The 21,128-nt window shown below is 47.8% G+C and overlaps 1 protein-coding gene and 1 long non-coding RNA gene across 2 annotated transcripts in view; one reads left to right on the plus strand and one right to left on the minus strand.

The window, feature by feature from the left end:
- Positions 1-18,910, minus strand: part of BARHL1 (BarH like homeobox 1) — a 53,690-nt gene extending 34,780 nt beyond the window's left edge. Inside the window, exons 1-2 of the mRNA XM_085895902.1 lie at positions 18,164-18,910; positions 5,749-5,977 (exon numbers count right to left, since the gene is read on the minus strand). Of these exons, the coding sequence (XP_085752028.1) occupies positions 5,749-5,977; positions 18,164-18,737 (803 nt within the window). The 5' untranslated portion in view covers positions 18,738-18,910. The remainder of the gene's footprint in view (positions 1-5,748; positions 5,978-18,163) is intronic.
- LOC147035241 (uncharacterized) lies at positions 12,529-14,114 on the plus strand. Its single transcript, XR_015061864.1, has 3 exons — positions 12,529-12,984; positions 13,103-13,226; positions 13,322-14,114. It is a non-coding gene; the product is annotated as an uncharacterized LOC147035241 (long non-coding RNA).
- Positions 18,911-21,128: the final 2,218 nt, after the last annotated feature.

Genomic DNA, 21,128 nt, shown 5'->3' on the forward strand with positions numbered 1-21,128 from the left:
TGGACAGGTTGGGTGCGTGACGAAGGCAATTTGTTTCGATCTTGGTGAATATCCGGATCTGGATCCAAATACAAGAATTAAAAAAAAATTTTTGTGATTCTTCATCACTGAGATATGCCAAAAACTATGTTTCGCATGATATTTCAAAAAGTTGTGGACGAGTTATGACAAAACAAGGTGGATGAGATGGGGAAGTAACAATAACAAGCCAATTAGATTTTGGAAGTCCAAATCCAGATCCAGCCTATCGGTGGGATACAAAACGTAAACGAATCAGCCAGGCAGAGATATATGCTCTTCTGAGTGCCGTTCTACTTTACTTTCTGTAAAGGTGTAATGCCTGCCTGCTGGGTCTGTTTGAAAGTATCATTTTGTTGAAGTAAGTGACCTGCTTGCACATGCTTTTCAGGTGTATGTTCATTTGTGCTTTAAAAAGCAATTCATCATCTGAAGCAACCTGGCACAACCTGATGTAAACAATGCGATACTGTCATGGTGCATGATGGGAAACGAGGTTTGGAATATTCACTTGAGCTTTGTTTATATTTGGGGTTTGCTTTGGAGCTCAGAGTTCTATCTCTATTGTCTCACCACTGAACTGATCTGATCACCTCTTGAGACTGCGTGGTTGCCTAACAGTGTGCAACCCTGCAAAGGTCCAGTGCAATAAATAAAAATAAATAAATAAACGCTCATTACGATGTGCCACCAGAAAGGGGAGTGCATCTTGGAGTATGCTCTCCTTCAGTTGCAAATTTGAAATGTCTTTTGTTCAGTCTTCATATTCGGTTGTGGAGCTTCATTGGAGTTGGTCACATATGGCACAGGCAGGGTGGACGTCCTCCTTCAGTGTTTAGCTTCTCATGTGTTTGAGTTCTTTAAATCGATATTGATAAATATATTCAATTTGTGGATCCTGAGATGGCTTTTCAACACAGAAAGGTGAAATCACATTCAATACACACTACCTGACTTTATGGTCACTGTGTCCAACCCCTTGACAGTGTGTGCATGTGTGCCGTTGATTGTTATCTCCACAATTTAGGTTTCAGAAGGTGGAACACAGTCCTCCCAGGACTCGAAGTATCCACCTTCGTTTCGGTGAAGGATTGTGATTCGTGGCCAGAGTTGTGAAGTGTTGTTCTCAGAGTTTTGTTCCGAGGGCTCTTTTCAGGATTATCACTGAACCCTGGACAGCCTCCAAATGTCGTTTGTTTGTGCTAATGTTCCCGGGGATGGTTTGTCGGATCTCTGTAAGGTTCTTCTTCATTATTCCCGTTGCTCCAATTATCACTGGGACAATTTTTCCACTCTTCAGCTTTGAGGATCATTTCACTTCATTCTTGAGGTATTGATAGTTGGTCATTTTCTTGATTTCTGTGTTATGGAGACCAAAATCACTGGGAATTGAAACCTCAGTTAGCAATGCCTTCTTATCCTTTTTGTATCCGTGTACTATGTCCGGTCATAGTGCTTTGTTTTCTATGTTCACACTGGATGGGATCATCAAGTCGTACGTGAGCTTGTGTGTATGGCTTTTTTTTTAATCAACTTTATTATTTTCAATTGTTGCTTTTGGTTCATGTTTCCATGAATTTTCTGGAACTGGGAAATTGACATTTCTGCAGAAGTGCCAGTGGATTATCTACATACCTTGCTGTGCCTTTTTGTGTACAGCTGTTCTGACATGAGTTTTTTTTTTACATCTTGCTACGAGGTGACATGTGCTTTCTGTTTCTAACTTGCAAAATCTACACTTGTCCGATTGGCTCATTCCTGCCATTTTTAAAGCCATTTGTGCGGTGCCCTTAGTCTTGGGCATTGATAATGGTTTGTTCTCCTTCCCAGTTGAGCTGACCTCTTCTTATCCATTCCAGTGATCCTTCTTTGTCGATCCCCAATCTGTCCAACTTGTTATTATATTTCCTGCTCTTTTGTCTTACTCCCAGTTGTCATGATATATCTGTTGATATTTCATCCGATATTTTTATTTTGTCTTTGTTTTTTTGCAATTGTTGGAGCTGTCTTTGTTGCTGTTTCAGTTTGTTTTGTGACATCTTCCATTCACAAATTTTTTGCAATGTGAGTGAGAGATATCTTTCCTGGCTTGTGTTCATGCTTGTATACAAATTGTATTCAGTAGTCTGTTCAACTTCTCATGCTAATCCTACAGTCCTTACTCTGTGCACTTGATTGAGTTCCATCAAGCTGCCACCACCTCCTTTCCTCAATAGGTACATTCTAAGGATGCACTGATTTTTGTAGACATTTTGTGGATAGGGAGGAGTTTTCTTGTTTTGACATCTAGTTTTTCAATTTCTACTTGTGGCCAGTTTATTATTCCACACCTGTATTGGAACACCGGTACTGCTCATTGGCTCGGTGTGTGTGTGTGTGTGGAGCCAGTACACCCTTGGATCTCCCAGAGAGGACATGCATCCTGGTGGAGCCAGTACATCCTTGGACCTCCCAGAAAGGACAAGGTCCTGGTGCACCCAGTACATCCATGGATTTCCCAGAGAGAACATGCATCCTGATGGAGCCAGCACACCGTTGGACCTCCCAAAGAGATTTCTGATGGAGCCAGCACACCGTTGAACCTCCCAAAGAGAACATCCATATTTTATGGCACCAGAATGCTCCTGGACCTCCTGCAGAGAACATGACTCCACTCTCACACTCCCCAAAAGCAATATGATTTAGTGTACCTTTAAACCTACAGGAGAGAATATTACCCTGGGATATAGTAACATCCTTGAAGCTCTTGAAAATAATGTGACCCTCTGAGCCAGTCACACTCTGGAATGCCTTGAAAAGAGCATGACCCTCGGATCCAGTTACACTCTTAAATCACAAGGAAATAGCATGGCCCTCGGTTTCAGGTAACGGTCTTGATGCCCCTGGAGAAAACTACCCTCAGATCAAGCTGGAGCCCTTGGGTCAAAAAAATGACCCTCAGATCAAGCTCTTGAATCAGATGGAAGGAATATTACCCTGGGATCCAGTATATCAATATAACTGCAGGGGAGAACTTGACTGAGGTAACCATTAATTTTTCCTCTCTCATTTACCTGACTCAAACATTTCTTTTCCTCATACGTTAATCGCAGTTAGAGCCCAGGAATTAGTATCCCACCGGCATCGAGGTTAAACCTAGATCGACAGGACAGAACGCACAGCACCTGCCCCAAGGTTTTTATTTATTGAGATTCAGGTAGTGGACAAAAAAAAATATGGAAACACCAATGTAAAGTCACTGAATATGGTGTTGGACCACCACGTGCGGCCAGTATGGCCTGCATGCACCATGGCATAGAATCCACCAGTGTCTGGATTCTGTAGGAGGGATGCAGCAGGGAGGATACTGTAGGAGGAGGAATCATTCCAGAATATCCCATAAATGCTCAATTGGGTTCAGATCTGGTGACTGAGAAGGCCATGACATATGGATAACATCGGTGTCATGCTAATCAAACCATTGGGCATTGTGTACCTTTAGACCTACAGGAGAGAATATATCTGTTGATATTTCGTCTGTGCTCTGTGGATGCTCTGTGGATGGGGGCATTGTCATCCTGGAAGACACTTCTCCTGGCAGGAAAGAAATGCTGCAACTTGGAGTGAAGATGATCACTCAGTACAAATAAGTGGTGATTGGCATTGACCTTGTCTTCTGATGGAATGACTGCACCCAAACCATGCCAGGAAAATGCACTCCCTAACATGACAGAACCACCAGAACCCTTCACTATTGGAACCAAGCACTCAGGGTTGTAGAGATCTTTATGTTGGTGCCACACCTGCACTCGTCCGTTTGTCGAGAACATGGTGAAGGATGATTTGTCTGACCATATCACATTGCTCCACTGCTCTGGAGTCCATTGCCTATGCTCTTTGCACCACTGGACTCACAAACGTGCATTGCTCGGTGTGATGAGCGGTTTGTGTATTGCAACCCGACTGTGGTATCCCACTCTGTGACGTTTTCGGCGCACCGTTTTTGATGAAACTGGCTGCTCGCGCCACAGCTTGAAATTTACAGTCAAGTGATCTGCAGTTGCTCACCTGTTTTGCCTTACACTTCAAATTAATACACAGATATCACGATCCTGGAGTATGCGCTTCCACCCACCCAGAAATGAATGGCGCTTTGTTGATGATGTCTTTCCCTCGGAGTTCCATGCCGACATCACCTTCAACATCATTGCTCGTGAAACATTGGCAATTTGAGTTGTCTTTGTCACTGAAGCTCCTGCCAAATGGGGCTCAACACTCAACCCTCTTTCAAAGTCACTGAGGTCTTATGCAGCCATAATTATAAGCAACTAGACCTGTGCAACATTTTTATACATTAACCTAAGCATGCTGAGATGTTATTTGATTAATTAACAAATGGGCTACACCTGTGTGGAAGCCTTCGCTTTCAATATACTTTGTGTCCCTCACTTACCCAGGTGTTTCTATCTGTTTGTCCACTACCTGCACATCGTGTTATATTGGACTTCTACAAGCAAATGAAGACAGACAGCTTAAGGTATTTTTCTTGACACAATAGCCTGCCAGAGACAATGCTGAATATCACAGTCTACATTCAGATCCATTTACCTGTGGAGTCAAACCCATCCCTGATGTATTGGAAGCAGACCCGATTAAAAAAAAAACAAAAAACTCCTTTACAAAGAACCAGACACACAGGGCCTGCTGTTTTCTCATTGCAGACAGGATGGTGGCCTCTGTTTTCTCCCACCTCACCGAAGGTCTTGCTTCATCTCATCTATGTCCCTCCCCAGTCTCCTCGAGGACACACAAATTCTTGCAGTAACTCCCTCCTTGTTAACCACCCAAAATCCAGGCTTATTGCTCACCTCCACTTCCTCAATCTATTCAATTCCGTTCTTCCCTCCATGGCCACAAGTTGGCGGTACACCACAATCACCTTGGGTCATCCTCCATCTTTACCGGTGACTCTCCTAAGCTCAGTCCCCTTTCACACCGCCAATTTTTTTTAAAAAACATGAAACTACAGCAGAATAAACAGATAATGTTAACCCTAACAGCTCGATTCGTTACTCGTACTCTTGCCTGATGGTAACTTATGTTGGATTGTCATAAATATTGATGACGTTTCTTTATACGGATGTCATATATCAATCATACACTTGGGCTTTCGGAACTACAGGTACATAAATGACTCAGTAAATGATCTACATTATCAAGAATCATCGTCAGCATCATCATATATTAGTAATACATCGTATAATACCAACAACAATGGCTGCAATCATTTCATTGGTGCATACCCACCTTGCACTCATTCCACCAGTGCACACCTCTCACACCAAATACTTGTGGGAAAAGGGAATCATGAAACCATCTCAGGTGTGCTTTGAGGAGATAAAAAATAGTCTTTACCCCAACCATACCAACAACCCTAACCATAATACTATTCAGTTCCCTTATTGTTGTAAGAATATTTTGCACAATTTTGATTTTTCACTTTTCATCCGCTCTACACGTCTGCTTCTCACGGTTGCACATTTACCCCAATTCATGTATAAAACACTCTTCATCTGAAATCCCTCCATCCCCCCCCCCCAATTTGTCATCATCCTCCCGAACATCATCCTCCCCCTCCCCACCAGCCTGCATTTTACATCCGCCCCCCCCTCTTTCACATTTGTCATCACCCTCCATAACTGCCCCCCTTCCCAACACCCCGCATTATACATCCGGCCCTCTCCGATGTACCTGCGGTTCTGGTACCAGGTTTTGACCTGTGTATCGGTCAGGTTGAGAGTGGCGGCGAGCTCCATCCGGTCCTGCACGCTCAGGTACTTCTGCCGCTCGAAGCTTCGTTCGAGCTGCGTCAGTTGATGATCCGAGAAGGCGGTACGCGCCTTGCGGGGCTTCTTTGAGCGAGCCACCGGTGGACTCTCACGACTGCTCGAGATCTCACGGTCTCCATCCTCCTTCCCCTCTGTGGCACACGGCGGGGCACCGCTTGGCACGACACGAACGCAGGGATGGAGAACTTTGTGCTACGGACGGCCATCCGCCGAGCAGCGTATTATTATTATTATTATTATTATTATTATTATTATTATTATTGACTAATTAATTAATTAATTAATCATTATGTGCATCCGAGCTTCATGGAGGAGCTCGTACATCAACCACATGCAGGACAAAAGCATCAGTAGATATGGATTACTTATTACATCAATTACAAGGACGTTTGTGGACCACGCACGAGCACGTGGAACATGGGATTCGAACCTGGGTTGCTCACATCATGAGCCAGGGCTTCAGAAGGAACTGCACAACGGACCAAGCCGATGTACGTCCTGCAGCAGCATCCTTCATCCACAAATTAATTAAATATACACAAATGTCGGATTTATTTAAATGTTCAGAAAAACAATGATAAAACTTGAACCGTTATCCATGGTCAGGGGTCGTCGGGGGGTCGTCGTTACGCGAAGTGTTTAAAATCTCGTCGGAACAACAAACTCACGATGGAGTAAGTAACGTGTTTCGAATTTTCAACATATAACTGTATATATCTAATTATTAGCAGCAAAAATGTGTTCCTAATTAATTATATATATATAATTATAGATCAAAAAATAATAATTTTTAATGTTGAAAAACCTCTCGATTCGGACGAAACTGCACGATGAGCCCTCTTGCTCCGAGAATGTTTCGTGCGCTCCTCGTATATTCAACGCTTCCTGGTCTATAACCGCTGCACGGGCCTCATGTGACGGCTCAGAGTTCGCACAGAAATGAATGGTGATCGCTTATCGAAGATTATTGATGTTGTGACATGACCGGGTGGACGAAGGACAACTTCATTGAGCGTAAGACATGCACACGTACTCGTCGGATTTTCAAGAGAAGATCGTGGGGGAATAAGAGTCGGTGTGCGTAGGAATAAGAGTCGGTGTGTGGAGGAAGAAGAGTCGGTGTGTGGAGGAAGAAGAGTCGGTGTGTGGAGGAAGAAGAGTCGGTGTGTGGAGGAAGAAGAGTCGGTGTGTGGAGGAAGAAGAGTCGGTGCGTGGAGGAAGAAGAGTCGGTGCGTGGAGGAAGAAGAGTCGGTGCGTGGAGGAAGAAGAGTCGGTGTGTGGAGGAAGAAGAGTCGGTGTGTGGAGGAAGAAGAGTCGGTGCGTGGAGGAAGAAGAGACGGTGCGTGGAGGAAGAAGAGTCGGTGTGTGGAGGAAGAAGAGTCGGTGTGTGGAGGAAGAAGAGTCGGTGCGTGGAGGAATAAGAGTCGGTGCGTGGAGGAATAAGAGTCGGTGCGTGGAGGAAGAAGAGTCGGTGTGTGGAGGAAGAAGAGTCGGTGTGTGGAGGAAGAAGAGTCGGTGCGTGGAGGAAGAAGAGTCGGTGCGTGGAGGAAGAAGAGTCGGTGCGTGGAGGAAGAAGAGTGGGTGTGTGGAGGAATAAGAGTGGTGTGCGTAGGAAGAACAGTCGGTGTGTGGAGGAAGAAGAGTCGGTGCGTGGAGGAAGAAGAGTCGGTGCGTGGAGGAAGAAGAGTGGGTGTGTGGAGGAATAAGAGTGGTGTGCGTAGGAAGAACAGTCGGTGTGTGGAGGAAGAAGAGTCGGTGTGTGGAGGAAGAAGAGTCGGTGTGTGGAGGAAGAAGAGTCGGTGTGTGGAGGAAGAAGAGTCGGTGCGTGGAGGAAGAAGAGTCGGTGCGTGGAGGAAGAAGAGTCGGTGCGTGGAGGAAGAAGAGTCGGTGCGTGGAGGAAGAAGAGTCGGTGCGTGGAGGAAGAAGAGTCGGTGCGTGGAGGAAGAAGAGACGGTGCGTGGAGGAAGAAGAGTCGGTGTGTGGAGGAAGAAGAGTCGGTGTGTGGAGGAAGAAGAGTCGGTGCGCGGAGGAATAAGAGTCGGTGCGTGGAGGAATAAGAGTCGGTGCGTGGAGGAAGAAGAGTCGGTGCGTGGAGGAAGAAGAGTCGGTGTGTGGAGGAAGAAGAGTCGGTGCGTGGAGGAAGAAGAGTCGGTGCGTGGAGGAAGAAGAGTGGGTGCGTGGAGGAAAAAGAGTGGGTGTGTGGAGGAATAAGAGTGGTGTGCGTAGGAAGAACAGTCGGTGTGTGGAGGAAGAAGAGTCGGTGCGTGGAGGAATAGAAGTGGTGTGCATAGCAAGAAGAGTCGGTGCGTGGAGGAAGAAGAGTCGGTGTGTGGAGGAAGAAGAGTCTGTGTGTAGGAATAAGAGTCGGTGTGTAGGAAGAAGAGTCGGTGTGTGTAGGAAGAAGAGTCGGTGTGTGTAGGAAGAAGAGTCGGTGTGTGTAGGAATAAGAGTCGGTGTGTGTAGGAAGAAGAGTCGGGGCGTGGAGGAAGAAGAGTGGGTGTGTGAAGGAATAAGAGTGGTGTGCATAGGCAGAAGAGTCGGTGTGTGGAGGAACAAGAGTCGGTGTGTGGAGGAAGAAGAGTCGGTGTGTGGAGGAATAAGTCGGTGTGTGTAGGAAGAAGAGTCGGTGTGTGTAGGAAGAAGAGTTGGTGCGTGGAGGAATAAGAGTCGGTGCGTGTAGGAAGAAGAGTCGGTGCGTGGAGGAATAGAAGTGGTGTGCATAGGAAGAAGAGTCGGTGCGTGGAGGAATAAGAGTCGGTGTGTGGAGGAAGAAGAGTCGGTGTGTGGAGGAAGAAGAGTCGGTGTGTGGAGGAAGAAGAGTCGGTGTGTGGAGGAAGAAGAGTCGGTGTGTGGAGGAAGAAGAGTCGGTGTGTGTAGGAAGAAGAGTCGGTTCGTGGAGGAAGAGGAGTCGGTGCGTGGAGGAAGAAGAGTTGGTTCATGGAGGAAGAAGAGTGGGTTCATGGAGGAAGAAGAGTGGGTTCATGGAGGAAGAGGAGTCGGTGCATGGAGGAAGAGGAGTCGGTACGTGGAGGAAGAAGAGTCGATGCATGGAGGAAGAGGAGTCTGTGTGTAGAGGAAGAAGAGTTGGTGCGTGGAGGAATAAGAGTGGTGTGCGTAGGAAGAAGAGTCGGTGTGTGGAGGAATAAGAGTCGGTGTGGAGGAAGAAGAGTCGGTGTGTGGAGGAAGAAGAGTCGGTGTGTGGAGGAAGAAGTGTCGGTGCGTGGAGGAAGAAGAGTCGGTGTGTGGAGGAAGAAGAGTCCGTGCGTGGAGGAATAAGAGTCGGTGTGTGTAGGAAGAAGAGTCGGTGCGTGGAGGAATAGAAGTGGTGTGCATAGGAAGAAGAGTCGGTGTGTGGAGGAAGAAGAGTCGGTGCGTGGAGGAATAAAAGTGGTGTGCATAGGAATAAGAGTCGGTGCGTGGAGGAATAAGAGTCGGTGTGTGGAGGAAGAAGAGTCGGTGCGTGGAGGAATAGAAGTGGTGTGCATAGGAAGAAGAGTCGGTGCGTGGAGGAATAAGAGTCGGTGGGTGGAGGAAGAAGGGTCGGTGTGTGGAGGAAGGAGAGTCGGTGTGTGGAGGGAGAAGAGGCGGGGTGTGTAGGAAGAAGAGTCAGTTCGTGGAGGAAGAGGAGTCGGTGCGTGGAGGAAGAAGAGTTGGTTCATGGAGGAAGAAGAGTGGGTTCATGGAGGAAGAAGAGTGGGTTCATGGAGGAAGAGGAGTCGGTGCGTGGAGGAAGAAGAGTCGATGCATGGAGGAAGAGGAGTCGGTACGTGGAGGAAGAAGAGTCGATGCATGGAGGAAGAGGAGTCGGTGTGTGGAGGAAGAAGAGTTGGTGCGTGGAGGAATAAGAGTGGTGTGCGTAGGAAGAAGAGTCGGTGTGTGGAGGAATAAGAGTCGGTGTGGAGGAAGAAGAGTCGGTGTGTGGAGGAAGGAGAGTCGGTGTGTGGAGGAAGAAGAGTCGGTGTGTGGAGGAAGAAGTGTCGGTGCGTGGAGGAAGAAGAGTCGGTGTGTGGAGGAAGAAGATTCGGTGTGTGGAGGAAGAAGAGTCCGTGCGTGGAGGAATAAGAGTCGGTGTGTGTAGGAAGAAGAGTCGGTGCGTGGAGGAATAGAAGTGGTGTGCATAGGAAGAAGAGTCGTTGTGTGGAGGAATAAGAGTCGGTGTGTGTAGGAAGAAGAGTCGGTGCGTGGAGGAATAGGAGTGGTGTGCGTAGGAAGAAGAGTCGGTGCATGGAGGAACAAGAGTCGGTGCATGGAGGAAGAAGACTGGTGCATGGAGGAATAAGAGTGGTGCGTGGAGGAATAAGAGTCGGAGCATGGAGGAAGAAGAGTGGTGTGTGGAGGAATAAGAGTAGTGCATGGAGGAAGAAGAGTCGGTGCGTGGAGGTATAAGAGTGGTGTGCGTCGGAAGAAGAGTCGGTGTGTGGAGGAAGAAGAGTCGGTGCATGGAGGAAGAATAATTATCGGTGCGTGGAGGAAGAAGAGTCGGTGCATGGATGAAGAAGAGTGGGTTCATGGAGGAAGAATAGTGGGTTCATGGAGGAAAAAGAGTCGGTGCATGGAGGAAGAAGAGTGGGTTCATGGAGGAAGAAGGGTCGGTGCATCGAGGAAGAAGAGTCGGTGCGTGGAGGAAGAAGAGTGGGTTCATGGAGGAAGAAAAGTCGGGGCATAGAGGAAGAAGAGTGGGTTCATGGAGGAAGAAGAGTCGGTTCGTGGAGGAAGAGGAGTTGGTGCGTGGAGGAAGAAGAGTGGGTTCATGGAGGAAGAAGAATGGGTTCATGGAGGAAGAAGAGTCGGTGCATGGAGGAAGAAGAGTGGGTTCATGGAGGAATAAGAGTCGGTGTGTGTAGGAAGAAGAGTCGGTGCATGGAGGAAGAAGAATGGGTTCATGGAGGAAGAAGAATGGGTTCATGGAGGAAGAAGAGTCGGTGCATGGAGGAAGAAGAGTGGGTTCATGGAGGAATAAGAGTCGGTGTGTGTAGGAAGAAGAGTCGGTGCATGGAGGAAGAAGAGTGGGTTCATGGAGGAAGAAGAATGGGTTCATGGAGGAAGAAGAGTCGGTGCATGGAGGAAGAAGAGTAGGTTCATGGAGGAATAAGAGTCGGTGTGTGTAGGAAGAAGAGTCGGTGCATGGAGGAAGAAGAGTGGGTTCATGGAGGAATAAGAGTCGGTGTGTGTAGGAAGAAGAGTCGGTGCATGGAGGAAGAAGAATGGGTTCATGGAGGAAGAAGAATGGGTTCATGGAGGAAGAAGAGTCGGTGCATGGAGGAAGAAGAGTGGGTTCATGGAGGAATAAGAGTCGGTGTGTGTAGGAAGAAGAGTCGGTGCATGGAGGAAGAAGAGTGGGTTCATGGAGGAAGAAGAATGGGTTCATGGAGGAATAAGAGTCGGTGTGTGTAGGAAGAAGAGTCGGTGCATGGAGGAAGAAGAGTGGGTTCATGGAGGAAGAGGAGTCGGTGTGTGTAGGAAGAAGAGTCGGTGGATGGAGGAAGAAGAGTGGGTTCATGGAGGAAGAGGAGTCGGTGTGTGTAGGAAGAAGAGTCGGTGCATGGAGGAAGAAGAGTGGGTTCATGGAGGAAGAAGAATGGGTTCATGGAGGAAGAAGAGTCGGTGCATGGAGGAAGAAGAGTAGGTTCATGGAGGAATAAGAGTCGGTGTGTGTAGGAAGAAGAGTCGGTGCATGGAGGAAGAAGAGTGGGTTCATGGAGGAAGAAGAATGGGTTCATGGAGGAAGAAGAGTGGGTTCATGGAGGAATAAGAGTCGGTGTGTGTAGGAAGAAGAGTCGGTGCATGGAGGAAGAAGAGTGGGTTCATGGAGGAAGAGGAGTCGGTGTGTGTAGGAAGAAGAGTCGGTGGATGGAGGAAGAAGAGTGGGTTCATGGAGGAAGAGGAGTCGGTGTGTGTAGGAAGAAGAGTCGGTGGATGGAGGAAGAAGAGTCGGTGCGTGGAGGGTTCCTCTCAATCATTATTTAACAAATTATTATGGTCCTTCATCCTCATCATGGGACATGGATCATTGAAACAGATGACAAAGTGAGTCGAATGCTTTGGTACCAGATCACTTATTAATCGATCAAATATGAATCATTAATATTAACTCCATTTCACTTTCAGAGCAACATCAATACAATTGGATGCCATTAGGACCACCAAAGCAATGATTGCCAACCTGTGGTTGTTTGTCCTTTTTAAATGCTAAGCCTCGAGCAAGGAAGCAGCGTGCACCATTTTTAAAGTCTTTGGTTTGACTCGGTCAGGATTCAAACCCCGGACCTCCCACACTCTGAGCACTACTCCACCAAGGCTGCTATGTGAAGCTGCTGCAATATCTTTTCCTCCTTCACGATATTTTGTGAAGGTTGTCCGTTCCGCCGGACTGCGTCAAGACGGACATCACCATGTCCTTCGATGTGTGCCCCTCGGGACCGTGGAATGTACAGGGCCGAGGTCTGAAGCTGGAAAGCAAAAGGGCTGCCGAGTCCACTCATAGATCTGTGCCCTTCTTCCTCTTCCTCTTCTTCTTCTTCTTCTTCTTCTTCTTCTTCTTCTTCTTCTTCTTCTTCTTCTTCTTCTTCTGCTACTTCTGCTACTTCTGCTACTTCTGCTACTTCTGCTACTTCTGCTACTTCTGCTACTTCTGCTACTTCCTCTTCTTCTTCTTCTTCTTCTTCTTCTTCTCTATAAAGCCACTGGGCATCAGGTTTGTGAAAGACCGGCGAAAACCGGTCCCTAACCACACAAGAAGATGGGATTTATTAAGCCGTTCATGAAATAAGTCGAAGATTCTTATTGTTATTATGTTAAATATTTTACTCTTTTACTTCATCCACTCCTATTTATCATATACTCTCCTTCTCCTCCTTCTCCTCATTCTCCTCCACCGGTGCCCTTTATCTTGTTTTTATCCTCTCACGTGCTCCATCCGGTTACTTGTTGCATCGTTCCTCGGGGAAGCGACTATGATGGCCTAATTAGCTAATAGTCCACGAGCTGTAGTTCCAGAGTGAACGGCAAAGCAGCATCCGGTAGCAGCAGACTGGAGGCAGTTCAACTGAAGCTGAAAGTCCCGATGACCCGGCACAGCGGGTGGGACATCTGGGTCCATGAGTACGAGTTGGTCCGTGAGTGCGAGTTGGAGCTCCAGGTGAGCGGTGCACGAACGCTTCCATTTCGGTGCCTCTGACGGATGATTTTATCACGAACGTTTGCAGAGTGCCGTGGATCTTGTTGCTCAGCGAGCACGTGTTTGTAACTGTTTGCAGCATGAACTCTTCCCGCCAAATCGGGTGTGATGGCTGCTGCTGAACAGGATGCATGGATTGCCTTGAATATCAGGGGGTACTGCCACAGTACTGTTCGGTACATTTATTGACACGGCGTCTCAAGGTAGTCGAGCGGTAAAATAAAAGAGTATGACAATGTTATTGATTTAATTTGCTCCAGTGCATTGTGCTGATTGAAAATAATCTTTTTTTTTTCAGGCATTTATGGAATAATGGCCTTTGACATGGATACGCAACGGTCTTTGGGTGATGGTGCTACGAGAGGCGTCCTTCACTCCCTCCATGAAACTGTTCACGGTTTCCTCGTTTCATCTCAAGTTTCCAGACAAACACCCCGATGTGTGACCGTGGACCGCTCATAGCCCTGGATGAAATCCATGCGATTATTTATTACCGGGACGTTAGAGGAGTCAAGTGTTTACACAAAGGCCACAAAGCCTTGTGAAGCTGAGGGTGCAGGTAACCATCAGTCGGTTCGAGAAGGTGCAAAGGCGAAATGGTGGTCACGTCAAACAAGTTTTTCAGGGAACATGGATCTCCAAAAAAAAAAAAAATTCTTCATTCTTGATGAACACTTAGTCACTTTACAAACATTCCAACTTTTCAAATGCCACTGTAAGCACGTCATCATTTCATCGCCACGGTTTATATTGCATCAGAGTATCATTATTTCTTATTTTTATTATAATTATTCGTCCGCTCTAATATAACGTGAAAACGAGGATAAAATTGGGTGTCTTCACACAACGTCTGAACGAAATGGACGATGAGTCCATATAGTCCACACGCGTATAGTCCAGGTCTGGATTGCACACCGTGTGCTGCAAGGATGAACGCCCGTGTACCAATCAATGGTCAGCGATGACCAAACTCAAATGTGAGAGAAATTGCATGAAATAGCAGGGATGTTCATGCGTGAACAAGTGACGTCAATGAAAGTTCCTTTTCTACAATACTCCGATAACAATGTATTTAACCTCGAAATGAACAATCCAATGATTTTATTTATTTATTTAATGTTAAGCTATTGGCTTATGGTATATAATATATATATATATATATATATATATATATATATATATATATATATACACAATTGTCATAGATACAATTGACCAGGAAAAACATTGGTTATATTTTCTGCTTGTCTCTCATAACGATGTTTTGTTTTTGGGGTTTTTTTTCTGCTAAAAGCGATATATTATGTGTAATTTTTGTTTCCGAGCTGAGATTACGTAACCTTTGCAGGTGGGTCACATTGCGGCCCGAGCCCGTTATACACACGTACAGGTAAACGTGCGATGTGCGGAGGAAGAAATACATTTACGATTCCTTTTTCGCTCTTGCTCTGACACTCCGCTGCTCGCTCTTCCTCATTCTCTGCCTAATTGCTCCGGCTCTGGTGTGGGTCAAGCGGAGCTTTTGGCGCGTCCGTCATTTAATTGGCCTTTCTGCATCGCCTTTATCTCCCTCGTCTTTTTCGGGGGGTTCTTTTTTGGGGGGGAGGAAGGGTGTGGGTGGCATGAGGTGGGAGGGAAGAGTGAGAGGGTGCCGAGACAACGAGGCGGGAGCCCGTCGTGGCGCGCAGTGCTTGTTAATTGCAATAAGCGAACGAGAAGAAAGCCAGGAATAGCGCATTTGACGTGACATTGCAGCCACATCTCTTGTATGATGTTAAAGCACAAGGCGAACGTGTCGCTTAGCTTGTGGCGAAAACACGAAAACATAAAAATGCTAAAACTCGGTTCATGGCCGCAACTCAAAAGGGAGGAGTAGTAAACAATTTTACTTTTATTTTGCATCAAGCAATGCAAGCCGGGCAAGCACGGATCCGCACGGGTAGAAGCAAGAGCCACACTCAAAGCTATTATTGGGTCGCGACCGGGGGAGAGGAAGGAAAATAAATTATGAAGAAATGAGAGAGGAGAGCGAGAGAAAGGAACGGATGATCCTCCGATGGAGGTGTAAGGGAGAGGTGTGCACGGGTAGCCGGGGGCGCGAAGAGCGCTGCACGGATGGACAGCTGTCGCGCCAAACTGAGAGCCAGTCTTGGAGCTGCGAACGAGGCAATTAGCGCGTCCACAGCACACAACACGCAGACCGGGAATCGCACTCTCTCTTCCCTTTTTTAAAAATTTTCCCTCCTTTCATTACTTGAGAGACGAACGGTCGTCAAGGAGGGAGGGAGGAGGCAGCCCGAATCACGGTGGTGTGCATAAGAAAGGTGGTTACGTGAAAGGAAGAAAAGGTCGATGCCGCGAGATGCGCGACGTGCGCTCATGGCGTGTTCGTGCAGCACAAAACGAGGCTCAAAATGAGGGCGAGTAAAGAAGAAGAAAAAAAGGATACGCTTATGGGCAGTGCATGGGACATGCATCTCATATCGAATTTGTGTGCAAGAGGGTGGTTTAGGCTTTGCCTTCACTTGTGGACATTGCTTGCTTAATGCAGAGTGTGATTTCCCACCACAGTACACCAATCTACAATCTCTATCTCTATCTCTATCTCTATCTCTATCTCTATCTCTATCTCTATCTCTATCTCTATCTCTATCTCTGTCTCTGTCTCTGTCTCTGTCTCTGTCTCTGTCTCTGTCTCTGTCTCTGTCTCTGTCTCTGTCTCTGTCTCTGTCTCTGTCTCTGTCTCTGTCTCTGTCTCTGTCTCTCTCGCTCCATCCTCTCTCTCTCTCTCTCTCTCTCTCTCTCTCTCTCTCTCTCTCTCTCTCTCTCTCTCTCTCTCTCTCTCTCTCTCTCTCTCTCTCTCTCTCTCTCTCTCTCTCTCTCTCTCTCTCTCTCTCTCTCTCTCCCTTTTTGACAAAGCAATATACGACGAGTTTGTTGGTAAATGTGTTCATAAATACTTCATTTTTTACTATATTAATGATAATTATGCCTTTGGTTGGGTTGTGTGGTCTTGTGTACTCACCACGGGTCTTAAACGATGTATGAACGCCTCTGTGCCTGCTCGGCCACATTTGGGACCATCACGTGCATGGCTCAGCCCAATAATGAAAGAGAACCTAACGGCGAACGAATCACCACGTCCTAGCAATAAATACCGTCCATGTCCGCTGGTGTATTTACATGTCTGATTTCATTTCGAGCTTTGGTTCCGTTGACCTCACAAACACACACCATGGTGCAGTCCAAATGGACCCCTTGCCACCAATATATTTTTTTTTAATGATTGTCGATACCAGAGTAGCTACGACCACAAGGCCCACACCGTAATCTTTGTACGACTGATATAATAGACGACTTCGTCGGAGATATCTTCGAAGTTGGCCTTTTCACAAATCATTTTACGGAGAAATGCGCGGCCGGCTTCGCGTTCATCGGTACATTCTTTCCTGACACTTGGACTGAAATAGAAAGCGAAGGCACCACACACGTCGGGAATATCTGCGCTGGTACGCAAAGCAACCCCGTGGCTTACACTACTGTGCCTGTGACGTGCTAAGTTAATGATGAAATGACAATTTTCGCACTAACCCTCCATTCCGCATGATCTCCTTTGAAATATTTGGATGTTCGGGTGTCACTCGTCCTGAGCAATTTTGTGCGTACTTATTGGGGGCTGCTGGGAAAGCGACAGGACAAAGGCAATGTTTGTGTTCGTGTTTGTTTGTGAAGATAGCCTCCAATTGCTATTTGTTAATATAACCGCGACTGCAGCGCACATTAAGTACGTGTGTACATGCCTCTGTGTGCATGTGTCTTCGAGTACAGTGTAAATGAGCTCACATTGTTAAGGCAATGGGGGCACGACTCGTGGTGCTTTTCCTGTAATAAGCGCCAATAGGCAGTGTGCCGCAGCGCAGTTTGATTCCATTCCCAGCTTCGATTTGGGAAAAGGAGGACGCACTGAAAAATTATCTGCGGGGGCTGCAGAGAGAGAGAAAAAGAGAGAGAGATGTTGATAGGTAAAGGCCCAATAAGTGTGCAGCAGCACACTCCGCACGCTCACTGTGGAACATCAGACTCGCGCACACGTAAAGACTCCACGTGAATCCCAACACCTATGCAGGTGGTGCCAAAATGATATTTTTCGGCTCCCGGTTGCGAAAGGACTCCATCGCTCTGCCATTTTATTCCGTTCCTTGCAATTTCACCTTTGCAGATGCCGTTTGTGTATAACGCGAAACGTTCCATTTTCCGCTTAATCCTGGCGCGTTGCCGACAGTCGTGTCGTGGATTGCTGATGCCTGGAGCTGAACGACGGTGGACGTTCCATAATTGGCAACGGTGTGCACAATTGGCTGAAATGGTCGTTGGAGCTCGTTGAATAATTATAAATTACAATTTCACCTGCTTGTCGCTTCATTGTGTTTTGCCGTCGTTGAGATTACCAAACATTACCGACAAACACATTGTTCACGTATCAGCGAATGGAGCCTATAAAAGGAACAATTTTCGCTGTTTTTTTTTTTTGTATTTTTCCTAAGGACTATAAGGAAGCATCCTCGTACATTCCTATTCCTCCTCTCAAATGTGCTCGGTATTTTAACGCGATTAATTACACCGCGTCCCCGCGCTCCAGACATCACAATTTTCAGTAATTTAATTGTTTTTGTGCTACATACATAAATATTCGCGACTCGAACACGCCGAGGTGCCCACGACCGGGTTTACGATGTCCCCTCGGGTGTTTTGTGCGCATTTTCTCTCTGTCGCTTTGCGCGCTCACGCATTCTGCGACTCACGCCGAGCGCGCATTTTCCTTCCAGCGTCGGGGAACACTCAGTCCCGCGGGTGCGACACTGTTCCGCGTGGGAAACGCAATCTCAGGCTGTCGCAGCGAACCAAAGTAGGTTTTCCGACGGATCTCGAGCAGAGCCGCTTCCTCAATTTAGAGACGATGTGCGAAGAAAACAGAAATTGTGACGCGAAAGGAAAAGCGATGAGATTTTGCGGAGGATTAAAACACAGGCAGCTTGGACAAATGTAATAAAACTTCTGGAAAGCTTTAAGTGCTGGACCAGCAAGCCCATGGATATTCCCCCCGTGAGCCGTGAACGCGCGCTCTCTGACGATGACGCACCTTTGCATTCACTCTCGCTGCCATCATCTCTGTCCCCGAGCCCCGACGGTCGCAAATGTCCAGGCTCAGGCTGGCGCGGCACGCCGGGTCTGGGCCCTGCATTTCCCGTTCCTCCGTCCACGGCCACTCTGGCTCCATCCCCGTCCCGGTAACTCGGGGTGGCATGAGCGTTTGGAGGAACTGGGGGCTGCCCGTACGGCGCGCACGCCGCCACAGGTCGCGTCTCACCCAGAATATCCCGGATTAGGAAGGACGAGATGGCCGTGCGAGCCGGAGCTGGTGCCAGGGCGGCTACGGCTGCCGGGCCGAGTGGCACGGTGGGTTTAACCAGAGCCTGCATGGTGCCCGTCGAGGAGGTCGCGCTCGTTGCTTCAATTTCAAGCGGTGACGCAGGCGGTGAGACTGGTGGACTCAGTCCTACAGCGTTTCCCAGGTGGCAAACTCTGGAACCAAGCGCCGTGGCTGGGATGGGGCTCTCACCGTCGCCTTCGAGACCCGGGCTTGGTGCTCGTGAACAACTTAAGATCGAGTCGATAGCGAAGCTGCAGCCGCCGTTCCCCCCGCTCGTCTCCATTTCCTAGCGCGCTCAGAACGCGCGCATGGCGCAAAGCGCGGCCTCGTGGGCATGCGGCACGGCGCGGCACGGCATGACACAGCACCGATAGTGGGGCGAACTCGAGGTGTAGCCTCGTTGCGTCCCCGTTCGTTCGCGCTTTGCTCTTCTCTCACCTCCCTTGTTCTCCACCCCCTCCCCCCCCCCAGCACACCCCACTCCTTTCTTTCGCCTCTGCTCTGCTCTCTTTTCCGGTACACCCTCCCCAACCCGATCCCGACCCAGGCAACCTCAATGCACTCACTGCCCACCCCGTAGCTCGCCGCTTTAGGGACCTCGGACCCAAGCCGTACCGAGCACAGACGCAAGGCCTGCTCGGTTTCTTTTCCCCAAATCTTCTGTCAGAGTGATGTGCCCACGTGGAGGAGGGAGACACCCCTCTTCCCTACCTGCGCATTGTCACCTATAAACGTAGTGCGCACGAGGTCCTATCAGATCTTTACTCATTGCTTCTATTGCTTTTTGTCCCGAAGCTTGACTGCTTGTATGAGTGTTTCTCAGCATCAAGGACACTTCTGTCTGAAGCTCTTCCAGGATGGCGCACTATACCGGGGCAAGCGAATGACCTGCAGCGAACAGAGGGTAAGAGACCGGTGTGTGTATAACCACAACGTACTTCATCCAGAAAGAGAGAGAGAGACAGAGACAGAGACAGAGACAGAGACAGAGACAGAGACAGAGACAGAGACAGAGACAGAGACAGAGCGCGATTGAAAAGTTTAATGTTTATGAAGTAATCACGTGTTCGTCAAGAATGAACAAATTTATTTGGTGATCCACATTCCTTGAACAATTTGTTCGATGCGACCACCATTTTGTGTCTCACCAATGGATGGAATTATTGTCTCCTCTCACCTCGGAGATGCAATTGCTCCTCAATTCCAGCACCTGCACCCTCAGCTTCACAAGGCTTTGTGGCCTTTGTGTAAACACTTGACTCCTCCAACGTCCCGGTAATAAATGGTCGCATGGATTTCATCCAGGGATACGAGCGGTCGGCGGTCACACATTGGTGTTTGTCTCGAAACTTGAGATGAAACGAGGAAACCGTGAAGAGTTTCATGGAGGGAGTGAAGGACGCCTCTCTGACCATAGGATTGAGGAGGGGGGGTGGTTGCACCATCATATGAGGACCATTGTGTATCCATGTCAAACGCCATTGTTCCACAAGGCATTACCAGCCACACCGTTATTCTTCTTACCGAATAGTAACACCGTCCTGTACCGTTGATGGAAGACCTTTCATCACGACGCCCAAAAATGTACCTGCGGAAGAGGACATTATAAGGGGATTATGAAACATGACGTGAAGATGTTGTTTTCGAGTACAAATGCACTAATTGTGCTTTTTAAAGGGTCCTGCCAGCAATCCATCCGTTAATTTTTTTTTACAGTAAATGTGATCCACTTTGCTGCTGGTCACACCTTGCTTGAAGGCAGATTGAAGACAAACCCTGGGACGCATCAGGTTCTCAGGGACTATGTGGACTATTTATTTATTTATTTATTTATTTATTTACTTGCTTACTTACATACTTGTCAAGGCCACCTGGTAAGGGCGTACCTTTGTACACCCTGCCTGAGAAAAAATATTGGTATTATATTTGAAAAGGGAATGCGTCGTGACCGGGCGTGGAAGAAGCGAGAGCGGGAGGATATAGAGAGGGCAAGAAGCGGGGAGAGGGGAATCGATCGGTGCGTGGGAAAGGCTCATGAGGGAGAGGTAAAGGAGCGTTAGACTAAGCGCCGCATCGAGCGGCGCGGGCGCGCCAAACTGGAGCGCGTGCGGGGAGACCGCGCGTGCGGGGAGACCGAGCGCGCGCGCGCGCGCGCGCGCTTTCCATTATTCAGGGAAACGCGACACGCGTGCGGTGCTTCATTAACGTCGCGCAATTGTTCGTGCACTTCTTTTGTTTCCTCCATGCTCGGACTCCATACACCACCTCATCCATTTATTTCTCATTTTGTACTCCTGGTTCGCCTATTTGCATGGCGGTACCGTCAACCGTGTATCACTCGCGAAACGCCGCCCAGACAATCCTTTTGCATCACCCCCACCCCCGTAGACCAATGAGCGGCTGCGTACATTCACCTCCTGTATCCCTTGAAATATCACGGACGATGCAATTGCCCAATAGATTTCAAACCAACCCAACTCATTTTGGGGACTCGTGTCACGGTGATGATACACCAGGAAGGGTCATTATTGAGGTGTGGTGGTCACGATACATGTTCGACCCAAACAGGGAATGTTTTTTTTTTTTAAATTCATAGACCATTAGTCCAAACGCACACTCTTGAAAAATATAGCATGAGGGTGTTTAACGTGAACATTGCACATTGTATGGGACA

The sequence above is a fragment of the Eptatretus burgeri genome, chromosome 1 (assembly GCF_056783735.1).
Source record: "Eptatretus burgeri isolate ZD-2024b chromosome 1, Ebu_testis_v1, whole genome shotgun sequence".
NCBI classification, from domain to species: Eukaryota; Metazoa; Chordata; class Myxini; order Myxiniformes; family Myxinidae; genus Eptatretus; species Eptatretus burgeri.